The sequence below is a fragment of the Aspergillus pseudonomiae genome (genome assembly GCF_009193645.1).
Source record: "Aspergillus pseudonomiae strain CBS 119388 unplaced genomic scaffold BDV37scaffold_21, whole genome shotgun sequence".
Lineage (NCBI taxonomy): Eukaryota > Fungi > Ascomycota > Eurotiomycetes > Eurotiales > Aspergillaceae > Aspergillus > Aspergillus pseudonomiae.
The window spans coordinates 79,292-103,982 of record NW_022476013.1 but is presented as its reverse complement, the minus strand read 5'-3'; the positions used below and the strand labels follow the sequence as shown (position 1 = coordinate 103,982).

The following is a 24,691-nucleotide window of genomic DNA, read 5'->3' as shown; positions in this document are numbered from 1 at the left end:
TGCGAAAAGGACCAAAGTGCGACGTGATCTGTTTTCCTTTCTATTATTATTCTGTGTGTTTTCTTTGCAGTATCAAATTATGTATGATAATGCTGGCGCTTATTCAGAGCTCTGTATGGGTACTTTTGCAATTTGGGTTCGAATCGGAATTTATCGACAAGGAGCCTAAGCTCGAATGATAATCATGATGTTCATATTCAGCGCTTGGCATTCATCGGTGCTATATCTACGACTCCCACCCATCATTAGCTTTCATTATTGTACAAAACTGGCCTGAGAATTCCATCCACCCTCGTCCGTCGTTCTTCGAAATTCGACACCCTCACCGAAATACCCGGCATTTTTCCACGACTCCATCGTTGTACCGTCGTACGGTCCGTGAACAATCCCACCATCGCGGGCGTCCGACCAACGAAATTCCCACATTGCAGGGGCCTGCTCGCTACTGACAGGGTCTGTATCTTGTGAAGGGGGGTCAACCCAATTCTCGCCCGTCTCACGGCGATACTGACGGGTGAGTAACTCGCGTTCTGTATCATAGATGTCCGCTTGGCCCCGAGTCATGAGGATATCTGCTGCCCCCGTAATCGCATCAATCGCCTGCTTCCGAGCGACTTCTTTAGGGTCATCCTCCGTCATCTCCGTATCCCCTGTGTCCCCATTCTGCTTTAACCTGTTTTTGCTGTGTTTATTTTGCCATTTGGGCTTTTTCTGAGCGCCCTTTCCTAGCCTAGCCAGCGCTTCCAGTATAGTTTCGCCTCGGTCAAGGTGAGTTATAAGGGTCTTCAAGGCGTCTCCCGTTAATACACTATCGTCCATCCGATCTTTTTCCTTCCTGTCGGCTTCTCTTTTCTCCGCGGCTTCTTTGGCACGCCGAATATCTTTCTTTGACACCCCGTCAAGCCACGAATCGTAGATGGCATCGGGGTCTGCCGCCTTCCGTATATAATTTCCTTGATCATCAAACTTGCCCTCCTCCTGTTCAGTCCGCATATTAAACGCATCAAGTAAGGGCGCATGCTTTTTCTTCGATCCTGCACCCAGTTCCTTGTCCATATCCTCATCAACCATAGCGCGGTCTTCATCCGCAACATCGCTCTCGCTTTCCGCTTCATCGTCGTCGTCGACCTCATCGGGGCCTTTAGTCAAGTCTGCGTGTAGTGTACCACCACCTTTGGAGGATGCAACCTGACCCTCGATCTCGTCGTCTCGTAGAAATCGCACAGACTTCTTATTCTTCCCTAAAGCTTCGTCGGCGTCGACCTCTTCCGCACCAAAGTCCTCTTGTAGCTCGGCAAACATGTCATCGTCATCTGCCGCATCTTCCTTCTGTTTCTTTTTCGCCAGGGCCTCGGCTCGCGCGTCAAACCCTTCATTTTCGCTGTCCGAGTCGTAGCCGTCAAGATTTACTGCTTTGCGACGCACTTGCTGTCCGCGCCGACCGATCTCGTCCGCGTCTAATACTGCATCGTCTTCGAGCGCATCCGGAGCAAGAGCAGAAGGGTTTCGGAGATCAAACCGAGCTTTCTTGCCCGAAGGTTCATTCGGGTCGTCCTCGGGATGTTGATGTGTGCGAGTGAAGTCTTCACCAGCCCGCTTGGGGCGTGGCTGAGTGCCGGACATGAATTATAAATTGGGTGAAAGTCACCGTAAAGCAAATCACAAAAATATTAATGAAGCGATCGCACTAGTCTATAAGCTCACACAGAGCTCGATAATATTTGAATACCGGGGATGTGAACTTTTATGGGAGGAAACTCCGTTGCTGAAGATGTACAAATGGGGTCGGGTCGGAAAATCATTGCGGAGGCATTTGCGTCACTGCGGGCGATAAGCCTTCGTTTCCCGAGCAGTGCTTCACCTAACTATTCGCGACCTTCTTGTGCAATTTGAACATTCTGGTCTCTCCGAGCAACCAGTACGAAAGTTCATTTATCTGTCTCTGGTCATAAAAAAAAAATAAGGAAACCTTAGATCTAGTGTCCTCGTTCAAGTATTGTTCAACCAGTGCCTAAGCATCGGTTACTGCCGGCTTCCCACCATGGTGAGCTTCAGACGAGTCCCGCTGTTGTTAACTTCTCTGTGTACTGATTTTTGTAGTTCCGCTCTAATTATTATGAGGATGATCCCATGGACGGCGTCTTCAGCTCCTCCATGCTCCGCCATGGAGGTGCAACCCGCCGTTTCGACGAGTACTACCGCTGTTACCCCGTCGCCATGATGCCTGGTCCCGAGAGAGAAAACGTCAACCACGGCGGCAAAGTCATCATGCCACCGAGTGCTTTGGACAAGTTGACTCGGCTACATATCACATACCCTATGCTCTTCGAGCTGCATAATGGTGCACGAGAAAGGTTGACCCACGCGGGTGTATTGGAGTTTATCGCTGAGGAGGGGAAAATCTATCTGCCTTTTTGGGTGAGATTGTCCACTGTCCCATTAATTCTAACTATACCCAGATTTCAAATAATTTTCTCTGCCCTACTAGCGCTCTTTATCGTATTAGACACCAACATGCTGATACAAATTGTCATGTGTAGCTCATGCAAACCCTCCTCCTCGAACCGGGTGACCTAGTACAGGTCAAATCGACCGATCTTCCTCCGGGCCAGTTCATCAAGCTCCAGGCCCAATCAACGTCGTTTCTTGATATAAGCGATCCAAAGGCTGTGCTTGAGAATGCATTCCGCAATTTTTCGTGTCTTACAAAGGGTGATGTCTTCACATTTGCCTACAATGATCAAGTTTATGAGATGGCGGTTTTGGAAACTAAGCCAGCCACCAATTCAAATGCCATTTCCGTCCTCGAAACAGATTTGGAGGTCGACTTTGCCCCTCCTGTAGGATACGAGGAACCCCCACGCCCAAGTGGTACCAGTACTCCCCGCAGTGGCGTGAGCGCAACCAAGCTTCCGTCTGGCGGATTACTTCACCCCCATGGAACCATGGCTCAATCAATCAACTATGCCGCCATTGCGCCTGAGTCTACTGATGCTGCAGCAGGAGCAAAAGCGGTGTCGTCAAACTTCCTTATCGGTGGACAGCGTCTGAATGCGAAAAAGGGAAGTAAGGCTCCAACCCCGAAGGCCTCAACTCCAACTCCCGGAGCCACAAACCCTCAACATCCTCCTCCTGTCAGGCGGACCAACGGGCCAATGCCGCTCCGGCTCCCGCCTAATCAATTATTCTTTGGATATGCAATCAAGCCCGTCAAAAAGCGTGACGAAAGCGGCCAGGTTGTCGATGACGAGAAGCCCCGTTTTCAGGGAAGTGGACAAACATTAAGAGGGAAAAAGAAGGACACCGGAGGCTCTGCAACGCCCACCTAGTGCAACGTTCAAAGCCCAGGGAAAAAGTAACGTTGGTGAATAGTGCCGTCAGGAGATGATGTGCTAGGAGATACCTTAAATTATTGGCGCACGACCTGTTACATTTCTTTCGATGTTTCTATTTCTTTGTCTCAGATTACTATGAGCAAAACAAGGACGGCTTGATTATAAAGCATAGCGTGGTATGGGCTGGCGTTAAATAAGGAAATCACTTTCATGGGATAAAAGCCTTATTTCAACAACGGTAGGGTTGGGTGAGATAGTTGGCCCAAGTCTGTTAGGCATGCTGTGCATACTCGGCGTACGAACTAGAACCTGGAAAGGCCCCTTACTCCACGTATGGGGACAAATAAGATGGACGGCTCCACCCAATAGTCGCGAGAGATCGCATGCCGAGGACTGTTGGGCTCATTTCGGAGCCGTGATTAGTGCTTCTCTAGTGTCAGATCTATCGACTCCTCCCCCCCCGTTTTAAATATAGATAAGAAGTTTAATCCTCCTTTAAAATCTCTACTTCGGTTCTTCCCCTTATTCACACCGTCCAGTAGACATAAACACTGGCAAAGTCAAGGCTACAGTCTCAGGAAGCCCAAGCGCAATCCAAGATGTCGCAACCCGAGACCCGGGGCAACCCCCTATCCGCATACACCAAACTATCGCCTTCAGTCTATATCCACGAACCCCAATTGCAGTCTGAAAGCAATGGCGCCCCCAAGACCATCATCCTAGCATCCTGGATGAACGCTCCCCCACGAGCCTTAATCAAATACGTCACCGAGTACATCCGCCTAGTACCCACAGCCCGAATCATCATCATCCTAAGCTCCTCCAAGGACTTCATGACACGGTCCAGCAAGCAGGCGCAACAAGCGCGCCTCGCCCCAGCCGTCAAGGCTCTCCGGGCCTGGTTCCCGTCGTCTTCTTCGGCTGAAGAGACAACCAGATCCCAAGAACAAGTATTCATACACATGTTCTCCAACGGCGGCGTTTTCTCCACAATCAATCTCCTGAACACGTACCAAGAGACGGTGGGCCGACCACTCCGCATCTCATCAACGATCCTGGACAGTGCGCCAGGCGTGGCGACGGTCTCGGGCGCCATGAAGGCATTCTCGTATGCGCTTCCGAGCCCGTGGCTTTTCCGCCAGTTTACTAAGGTTGTGCTATGGCTGTTTTTCGTGCTGGGGGCGCTTGTGCGCCGCCTTTTTGGGTTGTCAGATGCTGTTGGTGTTGGGCGGGAGGCGATGAATGATCAGAGGCTGATTCCTGGTGAGGATGGTGGGAAGCCGCGACGGTGCTATATCTATTCGGAGGCGGATGAGCTGGTGGATTGGAGGGATGTGGAGAGACATGCTGATGAGGCGGAGGCAAGGGGTTGGGTGGTGTCGAGGGAGAAGTTTGTGGGGTCGCCGCATGTTTCGCATATGAGAGCTGATCCAGAGAGGTATTGGGGGATTGTGAAGCGGTATTTATTGGAGGAATCGGAGTAAGTGGATTGCTGGGTGGTATGGAAAGCTTGGATATTTATATATTAGAGTTACTAGTATTGATCATGTCTCTGGGAGCATGACGTACTCGTGACCTGTAACTATCACATTCTTAATTTATAATAAGTGCTTATGCTGAAAGGTACATGCATATTGGACCCAGAGGCTACGGCAGTGCCTTCCAGTATTGTTGTGACTGTACTACTATGTGTTTGGATTACCGCCTGCGTTGTACAAAATGTGGTATGGAGGTGCTGCTTTGAGAACCTTTGTTGTTGTTGGATAATACCAACAGAATAATCATACAAGCCCTTCCTCATGGAGAGGGAAGACAGATACAACAGCTACCAGCTCCAAAGCTTCCTCAACCCATATCCCATTAAATAGACTTCACAGGCTGTGTTCCAGGTTATTCCTTGCCCAGCAGTAAAATAGAAGCGTGCTAAAAGAAAATCATATTTGGCCAACGTATCATTTCTATACAAATCTCAAGCTCTTGTCACGAAGTCAACCAAAATCACCGTGCGCTATGCATGCAAACGTTATGTACAATCAAGCCACATTAACGCCTCTTTTTGACTTTTGAAACCCCTCGCATATAGATCCTTTTTACTTTTGTAATCTTGACTTACATTCCCCTTGTTTCCGGGAACTCATCCTCAAGCTTCAACCTTGCCGTAACATTCATACTCATCAGCTCCTGGATAAGAAGCTTAGCTGCGTACGGGATGGCCATCTTGACCACACTCCGCGAGGATTTACAGCGCTGACACCAGTTCAGATAGCCCATAAAGCCACACTGCTCGCAGACATCGATCTCGTGACGATCCGACGAGATCATCAGCCGCTCGAGGAGAAGCTGACTGGTTCCGTAGGCAATCAAACAGTCACGCTCCATCTCACCTAGACGGAGACCACCGTCACGGGAACGACCTTCCGTTGGCTGACGAGTGAGGATGGCTCGAGGACCACGAGCACGAGAATGCATCTTGTCTTGAACCATGTGCTTGAGCTTCTGGTAGTAAATGGGGCCGGTGAAGACGTAGAATGGTAGCGCTTCGCCGGTAATTCCCGAGGTGAGGTAATCTTTACCACCGTAACTGAATCCCTTGTCGATAAGAATCTGGGACATTTCCTCCACAGGACTGCCACCGAAACAAGTTCCGTACCCGTGCTGGCCCGCCAGGACACCAGCCTTTCCGGCGACGAGTTCCAGCATTTTCCCGACAGTCATTCGAGAAGGGAAACCGTGAGGGTTCATGATAATGTCAGGGTTGATTCCTTGATCTGTGAAAGGCATATCGGCCTGGTCGGCAATGATACCCACGACACCCTTTTGTCCGTGACGAGAAGAGAACTTGTCACCCACCTCGGGTCGACGGGTTTGGCGGGTAAGCACCTTGACGAGTTGGTTTTCGTTCTCTGTCGTGGAGACAAGAACTTGGTCAATATATGCAGGGTCGTGCAGCTTATATGTCATAGGTGTAGGCGTGTATTTGACTGGCCGACCTATCTCGGAGCCAGGAAACCCGGAGGCAAGAGATTGATCAGGAGTAGATTTGTTGATGTAGACTTCGCCAGCATTGACCTGCTCACCAACTGCAGCTAAACCATCGCTCTCAAGAAGAGCATGTTTCCGTATAGGTGCGTCATTGTCATACTCCGGTGGCATTAAGATGTCCTTGGTACCGTTGGAATAACTCTTCAAGTTGGCGACGGATTTCTTAAACACCTGGCAACGCCCGAAACCACGATCAACAGACCCCTTATTCAGAACTAAAGCATCCTCAATATCGTATCCAGAGTAACTCATTACTGCGACCATGGCATTGTGGCCGGCTGGTAGTTGATCGTATTTCGTCAGCTCAATAGTGCGAGACTTGACCATAGGCTTTTGCGGGTACACCATGAGGTAGAGGATTGAATCAATGCGAAGGAATTGGTTGGATGCGATTGCGCCAATAGCTTGTTTACCCATAGCGCATTGATAAGTGTTACGTGGGGACTGATTGTGATGTGGGTAAGGAATCAGACCGGCGACAGCACCAAGAACGGTGAAGGGCTCGATTTCCAGATGAGTCGTAGCTTCAGTAATATCCTTTTCATAGATTGAGATCAACGAGTCATTCTCCTCGTTGACATCCAGGTACTCGACTAGACCTTGAGCAAGAAAGTCATCAAACGACATGGTTCCCTCGCGCAGTTTCTTCAAGTGATGCGCTCTAACCCTGGTCTTTCCGTTCTCGACAACGATAAGCGGGCGGCAAATTCGTCCATCATCGGTAGCAACATGGACAGCACGCTGGTGGTGATTGATATAGATACTGACAAACTCCGAAATTCTGCCCATTCGACGCAATCTCCGGAAAGCATCAAGGAAATACTTCGGGCGACGCGTCAATGCCATCGGTGTTCCGTTGATGGAGATGGTGTAGCAACCAGGGCCGTAAAGCTCCTTTCCGCCAAGCGTGGAGATATCTTCTGCGCCTAGCATGAAGATCAAGTTTCTTATCGGGCCTTCTTCGTCATTGGTCGTGATATGGGTCATAAGCGCCAAGTTTTTCACAAGACCACAAGCTTCACCTTCTGGTGTATCTGCGAGACAAAGCATGCCAAATTGAGACGGCTGTAGAGCTCTGGGACCGCTGACCTTTCGGGTTTTCTCGAACTGACTGCTAATACGAGTCATCATACCCAGTGCCGCAATATAGCTCAGTCGACTGAGCACATGAGTAACACCAGCACGCTCCATACGGAAACGCTTCAAGCTCCAATTACCCGTCGAGATAGCACGATTCATACCTTGGGTGATATGATTGCCGTGCATGCTCATAACAGTCCAGGCATCAAAAGCCTCAGCTCTGTTGCGTTTGTTTAAAACCTTGTCAACATTCATTTTGATATCAAAGCAAAACTTCTTGAAGAGATCCTCGAAAAGGAGGGCCAGTAGCTGACCAGCCAATTCCAATCTCTTGTTACCAAGGTAGTCACGATCATCTACCAGCGAGGGGTCATTCTTAGCCATAAGAACACGACGCGCCATGTGAGCAACATAGACTGCCTTCGGTCGAAAGTTCATGTCTTTTACTTCAATATGGGATATTATAACGGATGCAATAGCTTCAACGGCTTCTTGCACATGGGTCCGGCGATAATTGTTTTGTTTTCCGCGGTTGATCTTAATTCGAGAGCCAATCCAGTCCAACGCTTGCTGCTGTGTGTAGATGCCAAGCTTAATGGCCTCCTCGAAATTGATCGCAAAGTCTTCCTGGTACACTTTATCAATACCAGCAACAAGAAGGAGCATCTCCTTGTCGGTGTGGATGCCCATTGCTTTCAGCAAGATAACGATAGGGATATCCTCGCTAAGCACGTTATGTTTCACGTAAAGCTTGTCCTTCTTTAGGACGATATAACTCTTAGATTTGCGCTCATTGGAGGAACTGTTGCCAGATGTTAGAGGCAAACAGGGAATAAATATTGGCGCATGATGAGCTTACCTAGTAACGGACGCCTGCACGATTTCCTTCTTCGGGTCCGTTTCAACGATAATTCTGTTCTTGCTCAACTGTTCTTGGACCAGAATAACCTTCTCTGTACCGTTCACAATGAAGTAACCACCAGGGTCCAAAGGACATTCATTCAACACAGTCATCTCTGCTGGGGTCTTATCGGACAGAACACACTTCGAGCTACGAAGCATGACCGGCATGCGGCCAATGGAATAGCCCGTCTTCTTCACACGTTGACGACCACGTACATATTCGAAATCAACTTGAATCGGGGCTGCGTATGTAGTATCACGAAGTCGGCATTCCTGAGGACTCACGGTCGACCCTGAAAATCCCGGGCCAGCATCTTGCTGTTCGTCTGCACGTCGTGGAGCTCCAAGATAAATGTCGGTAAACTTAATGTAGAAGTTGTGATCTATATCACTACGGATGATAGAGCTCGACTCAACGATCTTTTTCAACTGTACTTCCACGAGGTAGTTGTATGAGTCAATGTGCTGTTTGACCAACCCCTTCACCTTCAAGAAAGCTGGCAACAAATTCCATTTATCCTTGGCGGTGTTGATCGGATCAGTCAAAGACTTGTTGTAATAGAAGGGCTCTAGGAGCGCATCGAAAGGATCGCGGTGGCGATATGGTACATGTGGGTGTTCATCGGCTTGGTTATTCTGCTCCTCGACGCTTGGCTCCGGCTGTGTAGGATTCGACGCCTGTTTCGACACGGATGGACGTTTCTGTGTCGCTGAAGGCCCTGCAGCTGCTCTTCTCGACGCTGTCGTAGCCTATACGGAGACCAGAAAATGTCAGTATGGACAGAGGATACAGTTATCAAGATGCGGAGAAGTATTTGCCGTACGTCTGCAGATCGCGCGGCAGGAGCCTGTGGCTTCCTACGAGGAGGCATTGCTGTTGTAGAAGAGAGGTCCACCAAGATAATATGCTAGGTAAGCTCTGCGTTAGTTTGACAGAGATGGGAGGTGTATCATGGTGGTTTGAATACGCGGCACACAATTTCTTCGTTATCGGCGAGGGGAAAAGGTCCGAATAAATTATTAAATTAATTTCATTCAAAGCGGCGGTTTAGTAAGCAGACCAGGTAACTGTCCCAAAATGGCTAGCTCCGCACCAAGCCGCTTATCTTATCACCCACATACTCTGTATGTACTCCATACATAAACTACATACTACATACATATGTACAGTAGTATACATTTACATTTGAGTATAAGTTAGAATAATATTCGTTCAGTACTGAGAGCTCGATCTCAATCTATCATGAAGTCTGTCGGGTAATTGGTCGGATGATTTTGACAAAGGACTGTGACCCCAAGGACTTCGATTTAAAGGCCTCCTCAATCTCATCCAGGGACCTGCCCTTAGTTTCTGGCATGAAGATTGCACAGATCAGAGCAGTTATCAGCGTGCACCCTCCAAAGAGGAAGTAAGCACCAAAGCTACTGCGAGATAACAGGATGGGAGTCGTAAGGGCCACAATGAAGTTGGCCGTCCAGTTGCTTCCATGTGCTAAACTCGTTGCTGAGGCGCGCGTTCGCTGCGGTTGGATTTCCGCAGCGTAAATTTTGATCCCAACTGCCCAGCTGAGGGAGTAAATAACTGCGAAGATGTAAATGGAAACAATCACAACCCATCTGCCTGCACCAGTTGAGCTATGCACAGCATTTCCCGCGTACAAAGCTCCCATCAAGAACATTGTTATGCTGAGCCCAATGCCACCATAGATAGTACTGTGTCGACGACCCCACCTGTCAGCCCATATAAGGGCAGGGATTGTTACACCGAAAATAACAAGAGCAGAGACACCCGAAGCAAAAAAGCTGGCATCCGTGGTTGCAAGTCCAGCTTGTTGGAAAAGTAGAGGAGCGTACTATAAAGGAACAATGTTAGACTAAACCGAGCATTTAGAAGAATAAACAAACTCACGTAGAGCACGCCATCAATTCCACTAAGTTGCTGCATTCCCATTAGAAATACAGCAAGTGCTGTTCGTGTCCGAACATCTTTTGAGAAGATGTCGAAAAGCTTGTCTTTGACGGATTGAACTTGGGGCTTGGGACCAGACGTGATCCGTTCCACAGTAGATGCATTGCCAGCTTCTGGGGCTGTCCTTCGTTGCATATTAGTCTCTCGATCCTCTTCCACCTCCATCTTTTCTCGTTCTGCATGAGTGACTCCCAGACGATCCCACGCTGCTGTTGCTTCTGTTTCACGACCGTGAAGCTTCAGCCATCTCGGTGACGGGGGAAGCCAGAGCCATGAAACTACCGAAAAAGTGACCGCTAGGCACGCCAGTATAAGGAATGGTGTCCGCCATGAGAACGAAGACTCAATGCGAGCAGTCCCATAGCAAGTAAAGAAACCGACCACCAATCCCAGGGTAATCAGCAACTGAGGGCCTGTAGTCAGCACTCCTCGGACGCTAGTCGGTGAAATTTCGCAAATGTAGCTATGAACCTTATGTTAGCTAGCTGACATGGGTTCAAGAGAGGTAATAGTTGAATATCATACACGACCAGCGTCCCCAGGTAGAGACCCTCCCCTATTCCCTCGACACACCTTCCAACTATAAACATAGCGATATGGGCCGCTGCGGCCTCAAGCGCAGCTCCAAGAGCAAATATCAGGGCACCAATACTGATACCCTTTGACCTGCCCAATTTGTCTGCAAGAAAGCCGGCAAAAAAGGACGAGACAGCTGCTGGAATCAAAATCGATGATACTATCAATCCATGAACGGTTGCAGATTGGCTACCGAATTGGGCAACAAAGCTATCCATAGTAGTTACAGGGCCAATGATGCCAGTGTCCATCCTATTTCTAACGTATCAGTATTCCGGGCAATATAGAAAAGATGAGCAATTCGGATATGTGATCTTACCCAAACAACAGCCCGCCGCAGGAGCACAGCGTACTAGCGACCACATATCCTGGAAGCCTGCGAACCATACCCATGGCTAAGTGAAGCAGGTGTAGCTGGTAAGAATTCGTTAATAGATACAGGTAGTACTCTACGGATTGTGAATGTCAGATTGTCCAGCACAGTCCGGGAAAATAAATATATAAAAGTCAGATAAGCGAGAGATGAAAAAAAAATTTCCTTGATCAACGCTTTGTTCCACTGTATTTCCTGGCCTTACTGGCCCAACTGATAAGACCCACCCCCACGTTGACCTTTCGGGGATTTTGATACGGGGTTAAACACTTCGTGGCCACGGAGTATCTAAACTAGGTATCTCTAAGCGCTATCCGTCGTCGCATTACAAAGGCATGGATAACTACGATGACTCCCGCCCTATCTGTATTGAAGAGCGATTGCCATAGCATTCAACCCTTTAAATGACATGTTAAGGGAATTTGAGCCCCGGGAACCTTGTGGGGAAGACATCCATGACGGACTCCTTCAGTATCAGCGGGTAACCAATTCTCCATCGGTTTTCAAGTTCCGGCAGACAAGAAAGTTGGTGCCCAATATATCAGGCACTAGAGGATTGTATGCTACGATGAACAAACTATACAAACAGCCCTACGTAGTGGGCCAGATGGGTCCATGGATGCCGATTGATCTAACTGCATCAGGATACCTCTTTCTAGCCGTTTTCGGAAATTGATCTATGAAGCCCTGAATATCTAGGGCTTGTTTTTAACCTTAATTCACGCGAAGCTTTTTCTCTCCGAGACTCCCTTTACTATCTCGTCTTTCTCGCTCTCTCGGCAATTGCCTATACAGCAATGGCCAGCATTCCAGGAATCGATCTCAGTGAACTCCAGCCAACCCCGCGGTATCTCTTTCGTCAACCGGTTGCGCTGCAGTGGTTTGAAAATGGGAAACTCATAAAACGGCATGAAGAGGAGCGACAGGCAGGTAAGCATGTCTACATATTCGCTAGCTGAATGCAAGTGCTGCGGTGCTAACAGCTCCACTCTCAGGACGCTTTGAACTCTTCCTGGACCTTCTTTATGTCGCGATTTTGGCAAACTTCGCCGAGACTCTTGCTGAGGACATTTCGGGAGCAAAATTAGTCAAGTATATTGTTAGTGTACATCGACGCTTCATCCACAGAGGGTCATACTGTGCTAACATGACTGATGCATAGCTTATACTCGCGCCTACTTGGCATGTTTGGGCCGATCTCCGGGAATTGATGAACTCATTCTATAATGACGACCTACTACAGCGCGCACTTATTCTATGGATAATGGCAGTTCTTGTTATGTACGGGAACAATGCATCCCTCGTGGATGAGGATATCAGCGCTATGCGAGCCACCGTCGGCTCATACATGGTTGCACGCATCTCATGCAGCGCAGCACACCTACTATACTCCTTTGCCAGCTATCACCACAGAAAGCAACAGAGGCTGTGGGTTTCGCTTACATTGATTTCGATGCTTATATATATCCCGCTATACTTCGAGTCCGTACCCCTGCGCGGCAAAATCGCCGCGGCTGCCGTTGGCGTTGTCTTCGAGGAGTGCAGTTGGGTCTTCTGTTATTCGCCGGCAGCTAAGAAGATGCTGAAAGCCAAGTATACAACTGCCGTTGATATCGCGCATGAAGTCGATCGATACGCCGCATTTTATATCATTGTTCTTGGCGAGTATTTGTATCAGATCGTTGTCGGCTCACCTGCAGCGGTTGGTTTCAATCTCAGCTTGCTCCATGCAGTCTGGGTTTTAATCATCGCCTTCTGTCTGAACTGGATATACGCTCATAACGACGGCGCATTGCAGAGCACTCATCCTTTCCGCTATTCTGTGTACACAGCGTTCGGGTGGGCTATCCTTCATTTGCCTCTTGTTGCCAGCCTGCTCGCAAGCGGACATGTTGCAGCTGCAAGCGCAGCAGAGGACAGGTTTCGTGATCCTGAGCGTTGGCTACTTTGTGGTAGCCTCGGAACTGGGATATATTGTCTCTATGGCTTAGCATTGTTATACGAGGATAGAGATGCGCCGGGAACGTTGATGTTGTCTAAGGTAGGCCAGCCCGACTCATTGTATATTCAATCACGATGCATCTTCTTACGTTTGAGACTTCAAACAGCACCTTCGCATGATCATGCGCCCTGTCATCGGACTTATCATTATTCTCCTCGGTTTAGCTAAAGACCTCGACATCACTTCAATGATGTCAATTATCATGGCTCTGATAGTATTCTGTTTGGTCTGGGAGAATATCACCTCTTTGCACTGTCACGCCGGTATCTGGGAATCTTGGAACAATACAGAATATCCTGAGCAGAGAATGACCTCTGACGATTCGAACGTGCCTGTGTTCAGGGATGAGTCATCTGATCCTGCAAGGGCATAGACCTTGTCTGTTACACTTCTCATTAATCCTTAGGGATGAAGATGCTATAATATACGACCACTACCTCTACACTTCCTGTCGCAGGGAGGGGTGCAGTACATGTGCACTACCTTACTCGGGTATACTTCAACGACATATGCCACAGGGACTATACCTCCATGCTTCGGTTTCTACTGTCCTATACCCACTGCCTTCTCTTCGGACGCACTCCAGAAATTGTTAATCAGATATTACAATTAATAGATACGAAGACAAGCTTGAACGAAGATATTGATTTATGTTTTGATTTATGAATTGACGTGGATAGGGAGATATCTCGTCAACTTGATATATATATAATGAGCAAAGATGGACCCTTGCAGCTTAGTACCTAAATGGGATAATCCTTCAAATTTGACCTCAAGCGCTATTATATCGATCGTTAAACCTACAAGAAACCCCCTCGTCTCCAATGACAAGCGTCACTCCATTGAATTCAATCCATTTAATGTTTCGTATAACTAGTTTTGTCATTGTGACTCTGGATAGCAGCACTGGTCGAATCATTGTTCCATAAACAAGCTACTACATTGTGGGTCAATACAACTACATTTACTTAGATGGGATTATGAGGGTTTCCAAGGAGGGTACACGAAGAATAGAAAGTATCATATACAGTATTTCCTAGATAGTATGGCTATGGTACATCGATAGGAAGTAGAAGGACTGTATATCAGCCGACTATTATCGCAAAGGTTCATAGGCTAGAGTGGCCTGTTAATAAGAAATTGTTAAGTGAGAAACATGTCAACATCATAGATAGAGAACTAGAGACAAGTAAACGCATTCGATGAAGGGTTGGAATATAAAAGGCATCGAGTATGTAGTAGCATGTATGGCTCAGGTATTCTAATGAGATATACTGAAGGTGATTGTTCGTTGGTTGACACTCTTGATATCAAGATACAGTATGAAGGCCAAATGGTTACTAAGTGGCCGAGATAGTATATATCGCGTGTGTTGCTTGTCAAGTTATTCCAAGTTATGCATCACTATGTGAAATGGATCCTAGGTTCTTATTCTTTCTGCCCTCCTTGTGAGGCAGTATATGCTAGTGCCTGTGGTATTCGACCAGAATAGGCCTGGTAGGCTAGAGATGATGCAATGGTATCTCCTGACCTGCCCACAGACAATGTATACTAGGTTACTTTAGCACTTGCACTTTCACAAAGATTCGATATTTTCTTGGGCATATAGTCTGTGATGGAGGGCATTAGGTTTAACTAGATAGCGTTTTAAACACAGTAATCTATTCTCGTGACGTGTCCCCTGAATTCGATCCACGGTCAACTCTAAGAGGCGCATTCGACTATAACGGGAGATCCCAGACCTTAGTGCTACCGGACCTCATACAAGGGTAGAATATACCCGGTATCGAATATGACTTGCCGAGTGAGTAGTAAACCTCTGGTAGTCCACGATGCTTTCCAAAAGGAGGTGCTCGCAGAATAATAGAATAGAAAGGGTACAAAAGGTTCCATGCGCGGCAAACCACACATCGAGCGATTGAAAAATGGTGCCCAAAAATGCTTCATATGCCCATGAAGCAAGGCAACAAGGCTCGACAAGGGTACAGCGAGCTATTCGGGCGTAAGGTATGATTCCAGGAAATGGATGTCTGCTAGACTAGATAGTCTCACACCATGCCATTTCAACATGGCTTGGTATGCTTCGGTCTAGTTATCCCGTTGAACAACTCACTTGCAGCTGCGCACAAGCCGTATGTAAATGTATCATAGCATCATTCCAAGAAACGTGCCTCGTGGGGACTGGCTCCTCGCTCTCCTCGCCTAAACATTGCAAGCCCTGGCGAGTAGGATGTGCGGGATCATGCAGCGGCAGTTGCGAGTAGGTGTGTTAGTTGCGTCATGGCATCCGCAACCCTTCGCTGCAATGCCATTTGGGTGGTAAATGATTGCAAGGAGCCACTAGAACATCAAATCAAGAATCATATGCTTGTTGGTATTCTCAAAAGTACCACCCACAGTAAAATTCCAGCCCCCGCCTATGGAATTTCTTTCTCAAACCGGGGCCGATATTGTCTTTGTGGTGGAACGACCACAAATGACCAACACTACAAAGGAGAAACTTCGGGCATGTAGGTTCGGAATTGCCCTATCTGTTCAGTTTATCCTAAGCATATCTGGAGCGTAAGCCAAGCTCTGTGTCTTGCGGGGTTGGGCAACAATGCCTCAAATGTCAAAGGAATAGAGGCTCCTCTGCCCATTACCGAGGAACAGGGGTCATTAGCACCGGAGATGAGATTCAGCCGTTACTAACCTTAGGCGCATTAGGCGCATTTCGCGCACGTAGTGGTACCGAGAGATTCGAAAAGCCTCAGTGACAGCGCTACGAATGGTGTGGGGGGATCGTTCTAGAGGGTGAGGTGCCCGTGGCGGTGGGATTCTTTGACCGCAATTTTAGATCTTCGCCACCTGGCATTCCAGATTCCCCTCCCATGCGGAGAAGGATTGCCACTAAACGCAAACAGTAGATCGATACAACATGGATATCGGACGAAGCAACAACATTAGTTCACTATGTGGGACTGACGAGCATCATGGATCTTCGAGAAAATGGCTCGGTTCGTTGTGCGGTACATACATAGAACCCCTATGATCACGTGTGGTTGTGAAATCTGACGACTGTTTCATGATGCCATTAAAATCAGATCCAATTGTATTAGCCGCAGAGTTTCATGTCTCCATCCTGCGTGTGTCAGACTTCTGACAGACATGAGTTTTCATTTTCGTAGATAAGGAGATCAGCAACGAAGAGCAACATGCGATTGGATTAGAGGCATCAAAGCAGATTGGCCGAGCGTGGAGATCAGTGAGTAATGTCGGGTCCAGTTCCGCAACTTTGTGACCAGTCAAGCGTTCTCAATTGGCGTATTGCTGATGGGGCGCTTGAGTAACGGTTGATCATATCGGATCTTGTCGAACAGGTTTCCGTAGGGGCACGGCCGTTTTGGGCATGAAACTACACTTCCGATTTCATGATATTTCAAGTAACGGTGAGTTAGGGTCTGGAGCAGTACCAAGGGAATTTGGGGACATATTTTTGTGTTCCGTGACATAAATCTATCCCGGTGTAATCTAAGATTTAGTTTGGCAAGAATAATGTAAAACAGTCTTCTGATCGACATAGAGTGAGGGGTGAAATCATTAGTCAGATCCCAAGGGATCCTGTCGAATTTCGAGGGCTTCAGGAAAGGACCCAACTGTCCATGGGGCAGAAAAGTGGCCTCTATTGATTGGCCTCCGTTGGCCTTTGATCCCTCGAGCCACGGCCAGTTAGACTGCAATGCTGCGAATGGCTCCATGGAATGGTACCCAACTAATGACTAGTTAAAGTACAAGTAAGGCATGTCTGACAAACGGCACTAAGAACTGGAGAGAAACAACAATATCAACCGAGTAAGCAACAATCCCAGGCACTGTAATCCGAATTCTATGCTCTCTAGGGCTATTCCCTGGTAGAAGAGCGTCGATCTGGAATCGGAGTTTGGCTGCTCTGGGTGCATTGTGCCCTGTGCACCGCTTGTACTAGGGTTCGAGACGGTAGTCACGAGTCTAGGTATGTCTGGGCGCCGCTCTGAGGGGGCCAAGTCTCTCCACTGACCGGGGCCATGTTTAATATCATTGTATTGGCTAAGAACTGAGGAAGGGGAGGGGGGAATACCTTGAAGCGACTCACGGATCAGCACACCGTTCGTTGGTTTAATCAATCTTGCTGCCAGGTTGTACACCGCTTTTCCCTCACCGCACCAATCACGACCTGACGTGCTCACAGCTGTAAGTGTTATGAGGCGAATCGTCCAGAAGGCGAGAAAGTTCATCCACACCGGGCCGCTTATTTACTAGTACGACTAACTACTAGTAGTAGTACATTCTTAGAGGGAAGTACTTACCCGCGTACCTGAGACCTCTTCTAGGTACGTATTCCATACCTACGCCGGTACATACTGATTTACATACACCTAAATACAGCATTAATCTCAACCGCTATTATTCTATTATTCATCTGCTTTCCGTGTACCTCAACTCAATCGGTCGAGACGTTGAGTCGACTGATCCATGGAACCACGCTGACTGGCACCGAAGATCCCCATCGGGTTGGCACGCTTGAGTCCATTTGCATGTTATCTGGGCCACGATCCCTGGTACTAACCGTGCACCCACCCACCAAAGATGAGTCAAATGGGAAAATTGAAAATAAAAATCCCCCAAATGGCTAAGCTCAAAACAACGGATAACACAAATAAAAAAGAAAAAAAACTAAATAGAAAAAAAGGTAGAAGGAAAGAGAAGAAAATAAAAAATGGTTGGAGGAGCACATAATCAACATAGAGAGCCGTCGCAAACCATTTGAGACGCGCATGGGAATTCTTGAACATAAATTGTCTGGTACTGTACTCCGTACCAAAGGCAAGGTAAGGTAGGCTTGGGCATTGTACATATGTACTGTAATATCTAGCCAATGCTCAATTAATGAATGACCATCCATAATGTATGCGTGGTCTTCGCTTTTCGCTCATCAGATGGGAACCTGATCATGCTCCGTAGGGCACCAAATTGCGGAATTAAGGAGTCTCGGTTGTCTCCCTCAAGTTTAATTAATTAAGAAATACTAAGGAAAAAAGAAGAGGAAAAGGGGGGGAAAATGGAAAAAAAAAAGGAAGGGGTAATTGACTACGAGATTAGTTTCGAAACTATGACTTGCACTGCAGCCGCTATTAGCTCCAGAAATCTTATTCGTTTTCTAATACAACGGAGGATTGATGTCGTCTTTGTAATGCCCCAGTCGTGTTGCTCTAACCCAGGTACGTGCAGCAATTAGGGCGTGAACCGCCGTCACATCTTTTTTTTTTTTTCATTGACCTCTTGTCTCCACTCAATGCAGAATTACACTTGCAGAGCCCACGCCTTGACCAGCACACGATACTATCCCGTACCCCCTTACACAATTCTCCAGCAGGGAGGAATGTAAAATCCTTTGTACGTAGTCAAATGTACAGAGTATTCGCTGGCGGTAAAAGTCAAGAAAAAAAACGAAAGAAAGAAAGAAAGGGGCGGGCACAGGCAAGGAAGATAAACAAGCCATGATAATGCAACCTTTGATGCCGGGAGAGGTTGAGTGCTCAACAATCTCGAACGAGCAAGACCATGTTGGCTCCAGTCGGTAACAATGAGGATGCATGTTGCAAAGCTGCAGCAAACCTCCGACGGCACTATTCAAGAACTGCCATTCAACCCCGACAGAGTCGTGCAGGATCATTGGATTTTGCAGGGTAAAGCAATCCGCCATCCAATCATGATTCATACAGGCAAGATTAACACTTGATCCGTCCAAAAGTCAATGATCATCTAAAAGCAGTTGTCATCGAACAGCTCACCATAGCCGTCAATGGTTGACCACCACGACGGTTAGACCTCCTGAGAGAAGAAAAACGATCATTGGATGAGTTTCCATGTTTCGGAAACAAAAACAATAATCATAAATCAACAATTTAAAAATAGATATATACGAGGTATTAAAGCAACCGAGCAGCAACAAGGCCTGTCTGAGTAATGGACTTGGGTACATACATACATGTCTTACTTGTGCTTCTTCGGGAGTGTGTACAGTACGATACGTAGTACCGAATACTGTACTCTGTACGAGTAACTTACCACCACAAACCCTATAGAATGCGAACAACTAGAATAGACCAAAGGGATGTACCGGGACTAAAGTCTGGCTTATATATGAAAAATAGTAGGTTTTAAATTATCATATCAACAGTCTCGTGACGGTAGATCATTCTTGCAAGGTTCCAAAAAGAAGAAAAGAAAGAAGAGGAGTGGCCAGGCTGGAAATGATGAACATCCATCGGCCAAGGGCTCCAACACCGTATTTCCCAAACGAGACGAGTCACTGACTCCCCGCTTCCTCAGGCACGCTCAGCTGTCCCAGCCGCCCACGCTTGGTTTCTCTTCCCCTCTCGCCCGCCTCCCACTTTGTTCCTCTTTCGTTACTGTTGTCGTCTTGCGCGTTCACGCTATATGTACAACAATATATTTTTTTTACCTTCGTTACTGGCATTTGAAAAGCCATTTCCTTGCTGTTCACTCGTTCTTATCTTTATCAACCCGTCGCTCTCGAATCGAGAGCGTAGGGTTCAGGTGTATAACAGGTACCTCCCGTTTCCCAAACCTTTGGTTCTTACGCCACTGATCGAGATCTCCGCATCGTTAGGAGCGCACCGTTGGGTGTACAAACCTACCCCGGACCCCCTTATAAACAATCCTTACTTGCGGCCTTGAGCAAATATTCAACTGCAAGCTCTATTTTCGCGTTTGGAACTTAAACTCTCGAGGCGTTCATTGTGTGTGAGTTGCTGTTCTTTTCCGAGATCTTCTCCGCCGAATCACCCCTCAGCCCCTCTCCAACTCCTTACATCGCACGCTATCTAAGAAAACACACCGCCAACCGGCACACACTGCCTGGTCCCTGTGCCTCAATTAAAGCCCCCAGGTGTACTCGACACTGCTTCTTGAGAGTTGATAACTCCATAAACAGCCCGCTTCATTCAACTCAATACCATGCTGTGACTGCTTCTCTAACTTGTCTAGGCCCCTGAATGGTATTAGTCCAGTGATATCCGTCTCATAGTGGCCGCCATCATGGCCTTCAAGAACGGACTTAGTGAACGCCTCGATGAGCTGCGATTTCCCTCTCCGCGATCCCCTACCTCAGAGTCACCGTTTCCCGGATACAATTCGATCTCCCCAGGCCACTCGAACCTCGTGTCAGCTTTTTCGCGGCCCTCAGGTGATGTCCGTGCCAATCTTCAGCGTCGTTTCACCACAGACTCTAGCAAGCTTTCGTCTTGGAGCTATTTGAATCATGCTGGAAATGCGCCTCATATGCCGGATCCCTTGGATCTATTGTCATCGGTAAGATTTCTCTGTTTGACCAGTTGTCCTATCTTCCACCCAGCGACGTCTCAGTTGCCGAGCTCTTCTGGTGACATGGAGGTGTGGTTCAAGTCGGATTGTAGTTGTTTCAGCCTAAGTTCAATGCTGCTGCCTGTTGGCGACTTCGTGGATGTGGCACTTTATTCTCACTTCAGGCCTAGAATCTCCCTACACTGTACCTAACTCCTGTTGATCTTCACTTTTCCTATCACCTCAAAAGTTTCACAGATCACAATCTTCCGTGTCACAAGAGCCTTGCCACAACTCCTGGCCGCCCCTCTATTTATTTCGCTTTCTCATTCACCTCTCTGTATTTGATTATTTCTAATACTTTCCCAGTTTGAAAAGAAGCGTCAGCACATCGAGTATATGCGGGAGCAAAAGAGGAGGTTTGAAGAAGATATGAAGCTACTAGACATGCAGCATGAGAAAGAGAAGTTAGAGATGGACCGAATTGCAAAGGACCTTGCCAAAGCTGGCATATCTGGGCCTGTCAGTGAGCCTACGACCCCTCCTGAGTATCGGGAAAACAGCTTCTCAAGTGGGTTCACACGACCTACTCGCTTCTCAACTTCATCTGTCACCTCATCTCCTGGTTTCTTCAATGTATTTGCCCCTTCTCAGGCAGCAACTCCGCAGGGCCAGGTGAATCCCGCCTCTGCACAAACCCCTACCAATCGGTTCTCGGTGCATTCTGTTCCTGGTTCTCGCAGAAACTCTGAGAAAGAAGATTTCAGTCAAGAGCCTACATCCCCTTTCCGTCCTGGACCTGCGTAAGTTTTCCCTCTCTCAAGTCATATTAATCACTGTGAATCGAATTTGGTGTAATATGGATGTTTGTGTGTTTCACTCTGTACCAAACATCATGGTCTCGGCGTCGTGGCTGCGCTGCCTGTGAAGGAACACAACAGTTCACTTCGTTGCCTGACCTTCCCTTCACATTTGGTTATTTTGATGTGACCTTCTGTTTACTTTTCCATGATATTTGCTATTCATACCTGTTTTGTTGTTCCCTTTCATGGTATCTCGAGCTACAAGTTACTGACTCACTTTGTTTTAGTATCCATCGTTATTCAATGCCATCTGCAGGTTTTGGATCCCAGCTCCGCCCAAACATCTCTGGCTTTAATAACGCCTCTGGATTGGAGTCGTTTAACACTGCTAAGTATCTGTTCCACAACGAGGACGATAGAGCGACTTTGAAGGAGGAAGATCGAATTCCAACTCCTGACATCAAGAGTTATCTCAAGTTGACAGACCCCGACGACAAGTTCCCTACATTGTCACGTAGGGACGACTCAGGATTGGTAGGTCATTGTTATTCATTCCTACATCGAATTCAACCCCGTTAACAGGAAGATCAGCTATCTGCAAACTCGGATGCCTTAGACCTGGCCAATTCTCGCACTCCAAACCCCGAAACCTGGAACTCTCATAGCCGACATCGCTCTTCTCATCAAAGCATGCCACAAAACGCTCTAAACATGTTCCGGCTCGAGCAGCTGGGAAGCCCGACTAGCGAGAGTCATTCTAACACACCTCGACACACTGCTCGTCACTCACTTGAGGCAAACCTTCTTTACAGTGCTGAGGGGAACCATGAAGGTATGACTGCAACCTCGTCAAACCGTCCAACCTCTCTGCAGTCATCATACTCTACAAATGACCTCCCTACTGTAAAGGGTGATGGATTTGACCCTGCCATCACACCACCAAAGACTCATGCGGAACATTTCCAGCAACACAATGCCAACATGGGCCGAATTCCTGCAAATGCTGTCAACACCCGCCAGCAGAAGGACTCGCCAGACCGCGATGACCCAAACATGCAGGGACCCCGGTCTCAGCAGACCACCCTACAGCCTAATGCAACACCCTTTGGGCCACAACTTAGTTCGGCTGCCAGCACCAGCACTGCTGCTCCGGCTTCTTTGGCCACTTTCCAGCAGCCATTTTATGGTTACGGCGTCCAGCCTTACATGGGGAATCCCCTCCCGGTAAACGGACAACTTCAGAACTATACTCCTGGCGCTTCTTACGGCGCATTTCCCGGCTACGGCAATTACCGTATAGCTGAGGGTCCAGCAAAGGCTATGGGATCTCGCCGCAGCAACGGTGAAGGGGAGTCCGCCCAGCTATCTCGCTTCACTAATTTTCCATTGGATCACTATCGTGGTGAGCTATATGGCCTCTGTAAAGACCAGCATGGGTGCAGGTACTTGCAGCGGAAGTTAGAGGAGCGCAACCCGGACCATGTCCAGATGATCTTTGATGAGACGCATGTGCATGTTGTGGAGCTAATGACCGGTTCGTAACCTTTAACCAATTTTATCGATGTGGCCGTTCTAACTTTTCTATACACAGATCCTTTTGGTAATTATCTTTGCCAGAAGTTGCTTGAGTACTCCAATGATGAACAGCGTACTGCGCTGATCAACAACGCCGCGCACCAACTTGTGAAAATCGCACTGAATCAACATGGTACTAGGGCTTTACAGAAGATGATCGAGTTCATATCAACTTCTGAACAGACTCAAACCGTGATCCACGCTTTGGAAGATCACGTTGTGGAACTGGTTCAAGATTTGAATGGCAATCATGTCATTCAGAAGTGCCTGAATCGCCTCTCTGCTGAAGACGCCCAGTTCATCTATGATGCTGTGGGTGCTAATTGTGTTGTGGTAGGTACTCACCGCCATGGATGTTGCGTTCTTCAGCGCTGCATTGATCATGCTTCTGGTGACCAGAGGGCTCGTCTAATCGCCCAGATCACCTCCAATGCGTTTGCCTTGGTTCAAGATCCTTTTGGAAACTACGTGGTGCAGTACATTTTGGATCTGGCCGAGCCCCATTTCACCGAACCCCTTTGTCAGACGTTCCGTGGAAATATCCCCGCCTTGTCAAAGCAGAAGTTTAGCTCCAACGTTATCGAAAAATGTCTCCGCACTGCCGACGGCCCGGTTCGAGGCCAACTCATCGAGGAGATGCTCTCAGGCTGTGAGCTGGAGAAAATGCTCCGAGATTCCTTCGCTAACTATGTTGTGCAAACTGCCATGGACTTCGCGGACAGTGAGACCCGAACCCGCCTGGTCGATGCGATTAGACCAATCTTGCCTTCAATCCGTCAAACACCTCACGGTCGTCGCATTGCTGGCAAGATGATGGCAGCAGAGGGTTCCGGGAGGGGAAGTGCTACAACTAGCGGACAAGTCACTCCGAACGAGATGAATTCGGCTCAGCTTCCTGGGCCTCTGCAAGGTAACCAGAAGCCTTTCTTGTATCAACATCCCTCTTTTCCCATAGGTAGTGCCCAGTTTGGTGTTGGCTCTACGACCAATACTCCGTCCGGGGGACCAAATGAAAACCCCTCTGGGATTTTCACCCCTCCAGTCCAGCACTCGAACGGCAATCTAAGTGCTCAAGGTCAGCTGTATGCATACTTTTAAGCTGGTGTGAAATATCTTGGATTCGCTACCTACCCATTGAACTGTACTCATATTTGAAATGATGATACGATCTCTATGACTTACGGCCATCTTGACATATGTCAACGAATTGGGAACCTGAAACATTGATACCACGACAGATCTTTTATCTTTATGCAACTTGCATTGCATCTTTGGATTCTTGACGATACGATGCAGTCTGATAAAAGATTATACCTGCATTGATGTCCTGTATTCTTTCAAGGCGTTAAATGCTCATGTTTATCACATCTTTTGACGAATATACCTGCCACGTCTATTTCTTCCTTGTCGTTTCCACCTACTAACCCAGCTCTTCAACTTTAGGTTGAGCGAAGGTTGAAATGTTTCATACATGTGTTTTTTTTTTTTTTTTTTTTTTTTTTTTTTTTTTTTTATTTTTTTTTTTTTTTTTTATCATTCAACGCTGAACTGTTTTTTTATCTTTTTTCTCGTTTCTTTAACGTTATTTGGTATTCTCTGTTTTGTTGTTCGCTTCAGTCGTCATTGTGGCCATCTTGACTCCGATTGGAACAGTGGGCTGTCATATGAAAGTTATCTATGATAAGTACT

General features: G+C 47.6%; 8 protein-coding genes across 8 annotated transcripts; 4 read left to right on the top strand and 4 right to left on the bottom strand.

Moving 5' to 3' along the window:
• Window positions 1–95: 95 nt before the first annotated feature.
• Window positions 96–1,855, bottom strand: BDV37DRAFT_86440 (GYF domain-containing protein). The gene has a single exon (XM_032091360.1). It carries the CDS (start codon window positions 1,621–1,623, stop codon window positions 256–258), a length of 1,368 nt encoding a protein of 455 aa, XP_031943007.1. The 5' UTR covers window positions 1,624–1,855; the 3' UTR covers window positions 96–255.
• Window positions 1,856–1,863: 8 nt separating this feature from the next.
• On the top strand, window positions 1,864–3,630 carry BDV37DRAFT_244455 (polyubiquitin-binding protein UFD1). The gene is made up of 3 exons (XM_032081542.1): window positions 1,864–2,044; window positions 2,101–2,418; window positions 2,541–3,630. Exons 1-3 carry the CDS (start codon window positions 2,042–2,044, stop codon window positions 3,327–3,329), a joined length of 1,110 nt encoding a protein of 369 aa, XP_031943006.1. The 5' UTR covers window positions 1,864–2,041; the 3' UTR covers window positions 3,330–3,630.
• Window positions 3,631–3,829: 199 nt separating this feature from the next.
• Window positions 3,830–4,819, top strand: BDV37DRAFT_292900 (TMEM53 family protein; the record flags this gene model as incomplete). The annotated part of the gene is made up of 1 exon (XM_032089267.1): window positions 3,830–4,819. Exon 1 carries the CDS (start codon window positions 3,935–3,937, stop codon window positions 4,817–4,819), a length of 885 nt encoding a protein of 294 aa, XP_031943005.1. The 5' UTR covers window positions 3,830–3,934.
• Window positions 4,820–5,226: 407 nt separating this feature from the next.
• On the bottom strand, window positions 5,227–9,316 carry BDV37DRAFT_86428 (DNA-directed RNA polymerase III core subunit RET1). Its single transcript, XM_032091359.1, has 3 exons — window positions 9,185–9,316; window positions 8,317–9,110; window positions 5,227–8,259 (listed from the first exon to the last, which is right to left on the bottom strand). The coding sequence occupies exons 1-3, from the start codon at window positions 9,230–9,232 to the stop codon at window positions 5,445–5,447; spliced, it is 3,657 nt and encodes a 1,218-aa protein (XP_031943004.1). The 5' UTR covers window positions 9,233–9,316; the 3' UTR covers window positions 5,227–5,444.
• Window positions 9,317–9,601: 285 nt separating this feature from the next.
• BDV37DRAFT_281519 (putative MFS sugar transporter) lies at window positions 9,602–11,298 on the bottom strand (the record flags this gene model as incomplete). The annotated part of the gene is made up of 4 exons (XM_032086827.1): window positions 9,602–10,213; window positions 10,270–10,792; window positions 10,855–11,157; window positions 11,225–11,298. The coding sequence occupies 4 exons, from the start codon at window positions 11,296–11,298 to the stop codon at window positions 9,602–9,604; spliced, it is 1,512 nt and encodes a 503-aa protein (XP_031943003.1).
• A 777-nt stretch (window positions 11,299–12,075) lies between these two features.
• Window positions 12,076–13,653, top strand: BDV37DRAFT_270424 (bacterial low temperature requirement A protein-domain-containing protein; the record flags this gene model as incomplete). Its single annotated transcript, XM_032084558.1, has 4 exons — window positions 12,076–12,208; window positions 12,262–12,377; window positions 12,441–13,319; window positions 13,585–13,653. The coding sequence occupies 4 exons, from the start codon at window positions 12,076–12,078 to the stop codon at window positions 13,651–13,653; spliced, it is 1,197 nt and encodes a 398-aa protein (XP_031943002.1).
• Window positions 13,654–18,512: 4,859 nt separating this feature from the next.
• On the bottom strand, window positions 18,513–19,356 carry BDV37DRAFT_244448 (uncharacterized protein). The gene has a single exon (XM_032081541.1). The coding sequence runs from the start codon at window positions 19,015–19,017 to the stop codon at window positions 18,589–18,591; it is 429 nt and encodes a 142-aa protein (XP_031943001.1). The 5' UTR covers window positions 19,018–19,356; the 3' UTR covers window positions 18,513–18,588.
• Window positions 19,357–19,631: 275 nt separating this feature from the next.
• On the top strand, window positions 19,632–24,509 carry BDV37DRAFT_244431 (putative RNA-binding protein). The gene is made up of 6 exons (XM_032081540.1): window positions 19,632–19,870; window positions 19,933–20,633; window positions 20,994–21,427; window positions 21,715–21,961; window positions 22,019–22,961; window positions 23,019–24,509. Exons 2-6 carry the CDS (start codon window positions 20,361–20,363, stop codon window positions 24,098–24,100), a joined length of 2,979 nt encoding a protein of 992 aa, XP_031943000.1. The 5' UTR covers window positions 19,632–19,870; window positions 19,933–20,360; the 3' UTR covers window positions 24,101–24,509.
• The last annotated feature ends 182 nt before the right edge of the window (window positions 24,510–24,691 follow it).

What these genes read in the sequence shown, in the direction of transcription:
- BDV37DRAFT_86440 (XM_032091360.1), bottom strand. Translation starts at nt 1,623, where the DNA reads ATGTCCGGCACTCAGCCACGCCCCAAGCGGGCTGGTGAAGACTTCACT.
- BDV37DRAFT_244455 (XM_032081542.1), top strand. An exon ending in AAATCTATCTGCCTTTTTGG is followed by an intron (nt 2,419 to 2,540) that starts GTGAGATTGTCC and finishes TGTCATGTGTAG; the next exon opens with CTCATGCAAACCCTCCTCCT.
- BDV37DRAFT_86428 (XM_032091359.1), bottom strand. Translation starts at nt 9,232, where the DNA reads ATGCCTCCTCGTAGGAAGCCACAGGCTCCTGCCGCGCGATCTGCAGAC. An exon ending in CTGCCGCGCGATCTGCAGAC is followed by an intron (nt 9,111 to 9,184) that starts GTACGGCAAATA and finishes GTCTCCGTATAG; the next exon opens with GCTACGACAGCGTCGAGAAG. An exon ending in GTGCAGGCGTCCGTTACTAG is followed by an intron (nt 8,260 to 8,316) that starts GTAAGCTCATCA and finishes ATCTGGCAACAG; the next exon opens with TTCCTCCAATGAGCGCAAAT.
- BDV37DRAFT_244448 (XM_032081541.1), bottom strand. Translation starts at nt 19,017, where the DNA reads ATGAATCATGATTGGATGGCGGATTGCTTTACCCTGCAAAATCCAATG.
- BDV37DRAFT_244431 (XM_032081540.1), top strand. Translation starts at nt 20,361, where the DNA reads ATGGCCTTCAAGAACGGACTTAGTGAACGCCTCGATGAGCTGCGATTT. An exon ending in CCTTGGATCTATTGTCATCG is followed by an intron (nt 20,634 to 20,993) that starts GTAAGATTTCTC and finishes ATACTTTCCCAG; the next exon opens with TTTGAAAAGAAGCGTCAGCA. An exon ending in CCTTTCCGTCCTGGACCTGC is followed by an intron (nt 21,428 to 21,714) that starts GTAAGTTTTCCC and finishes ACTTTGTTTTAG; the next exon opens with TATCCATCGTTATTCAATGC.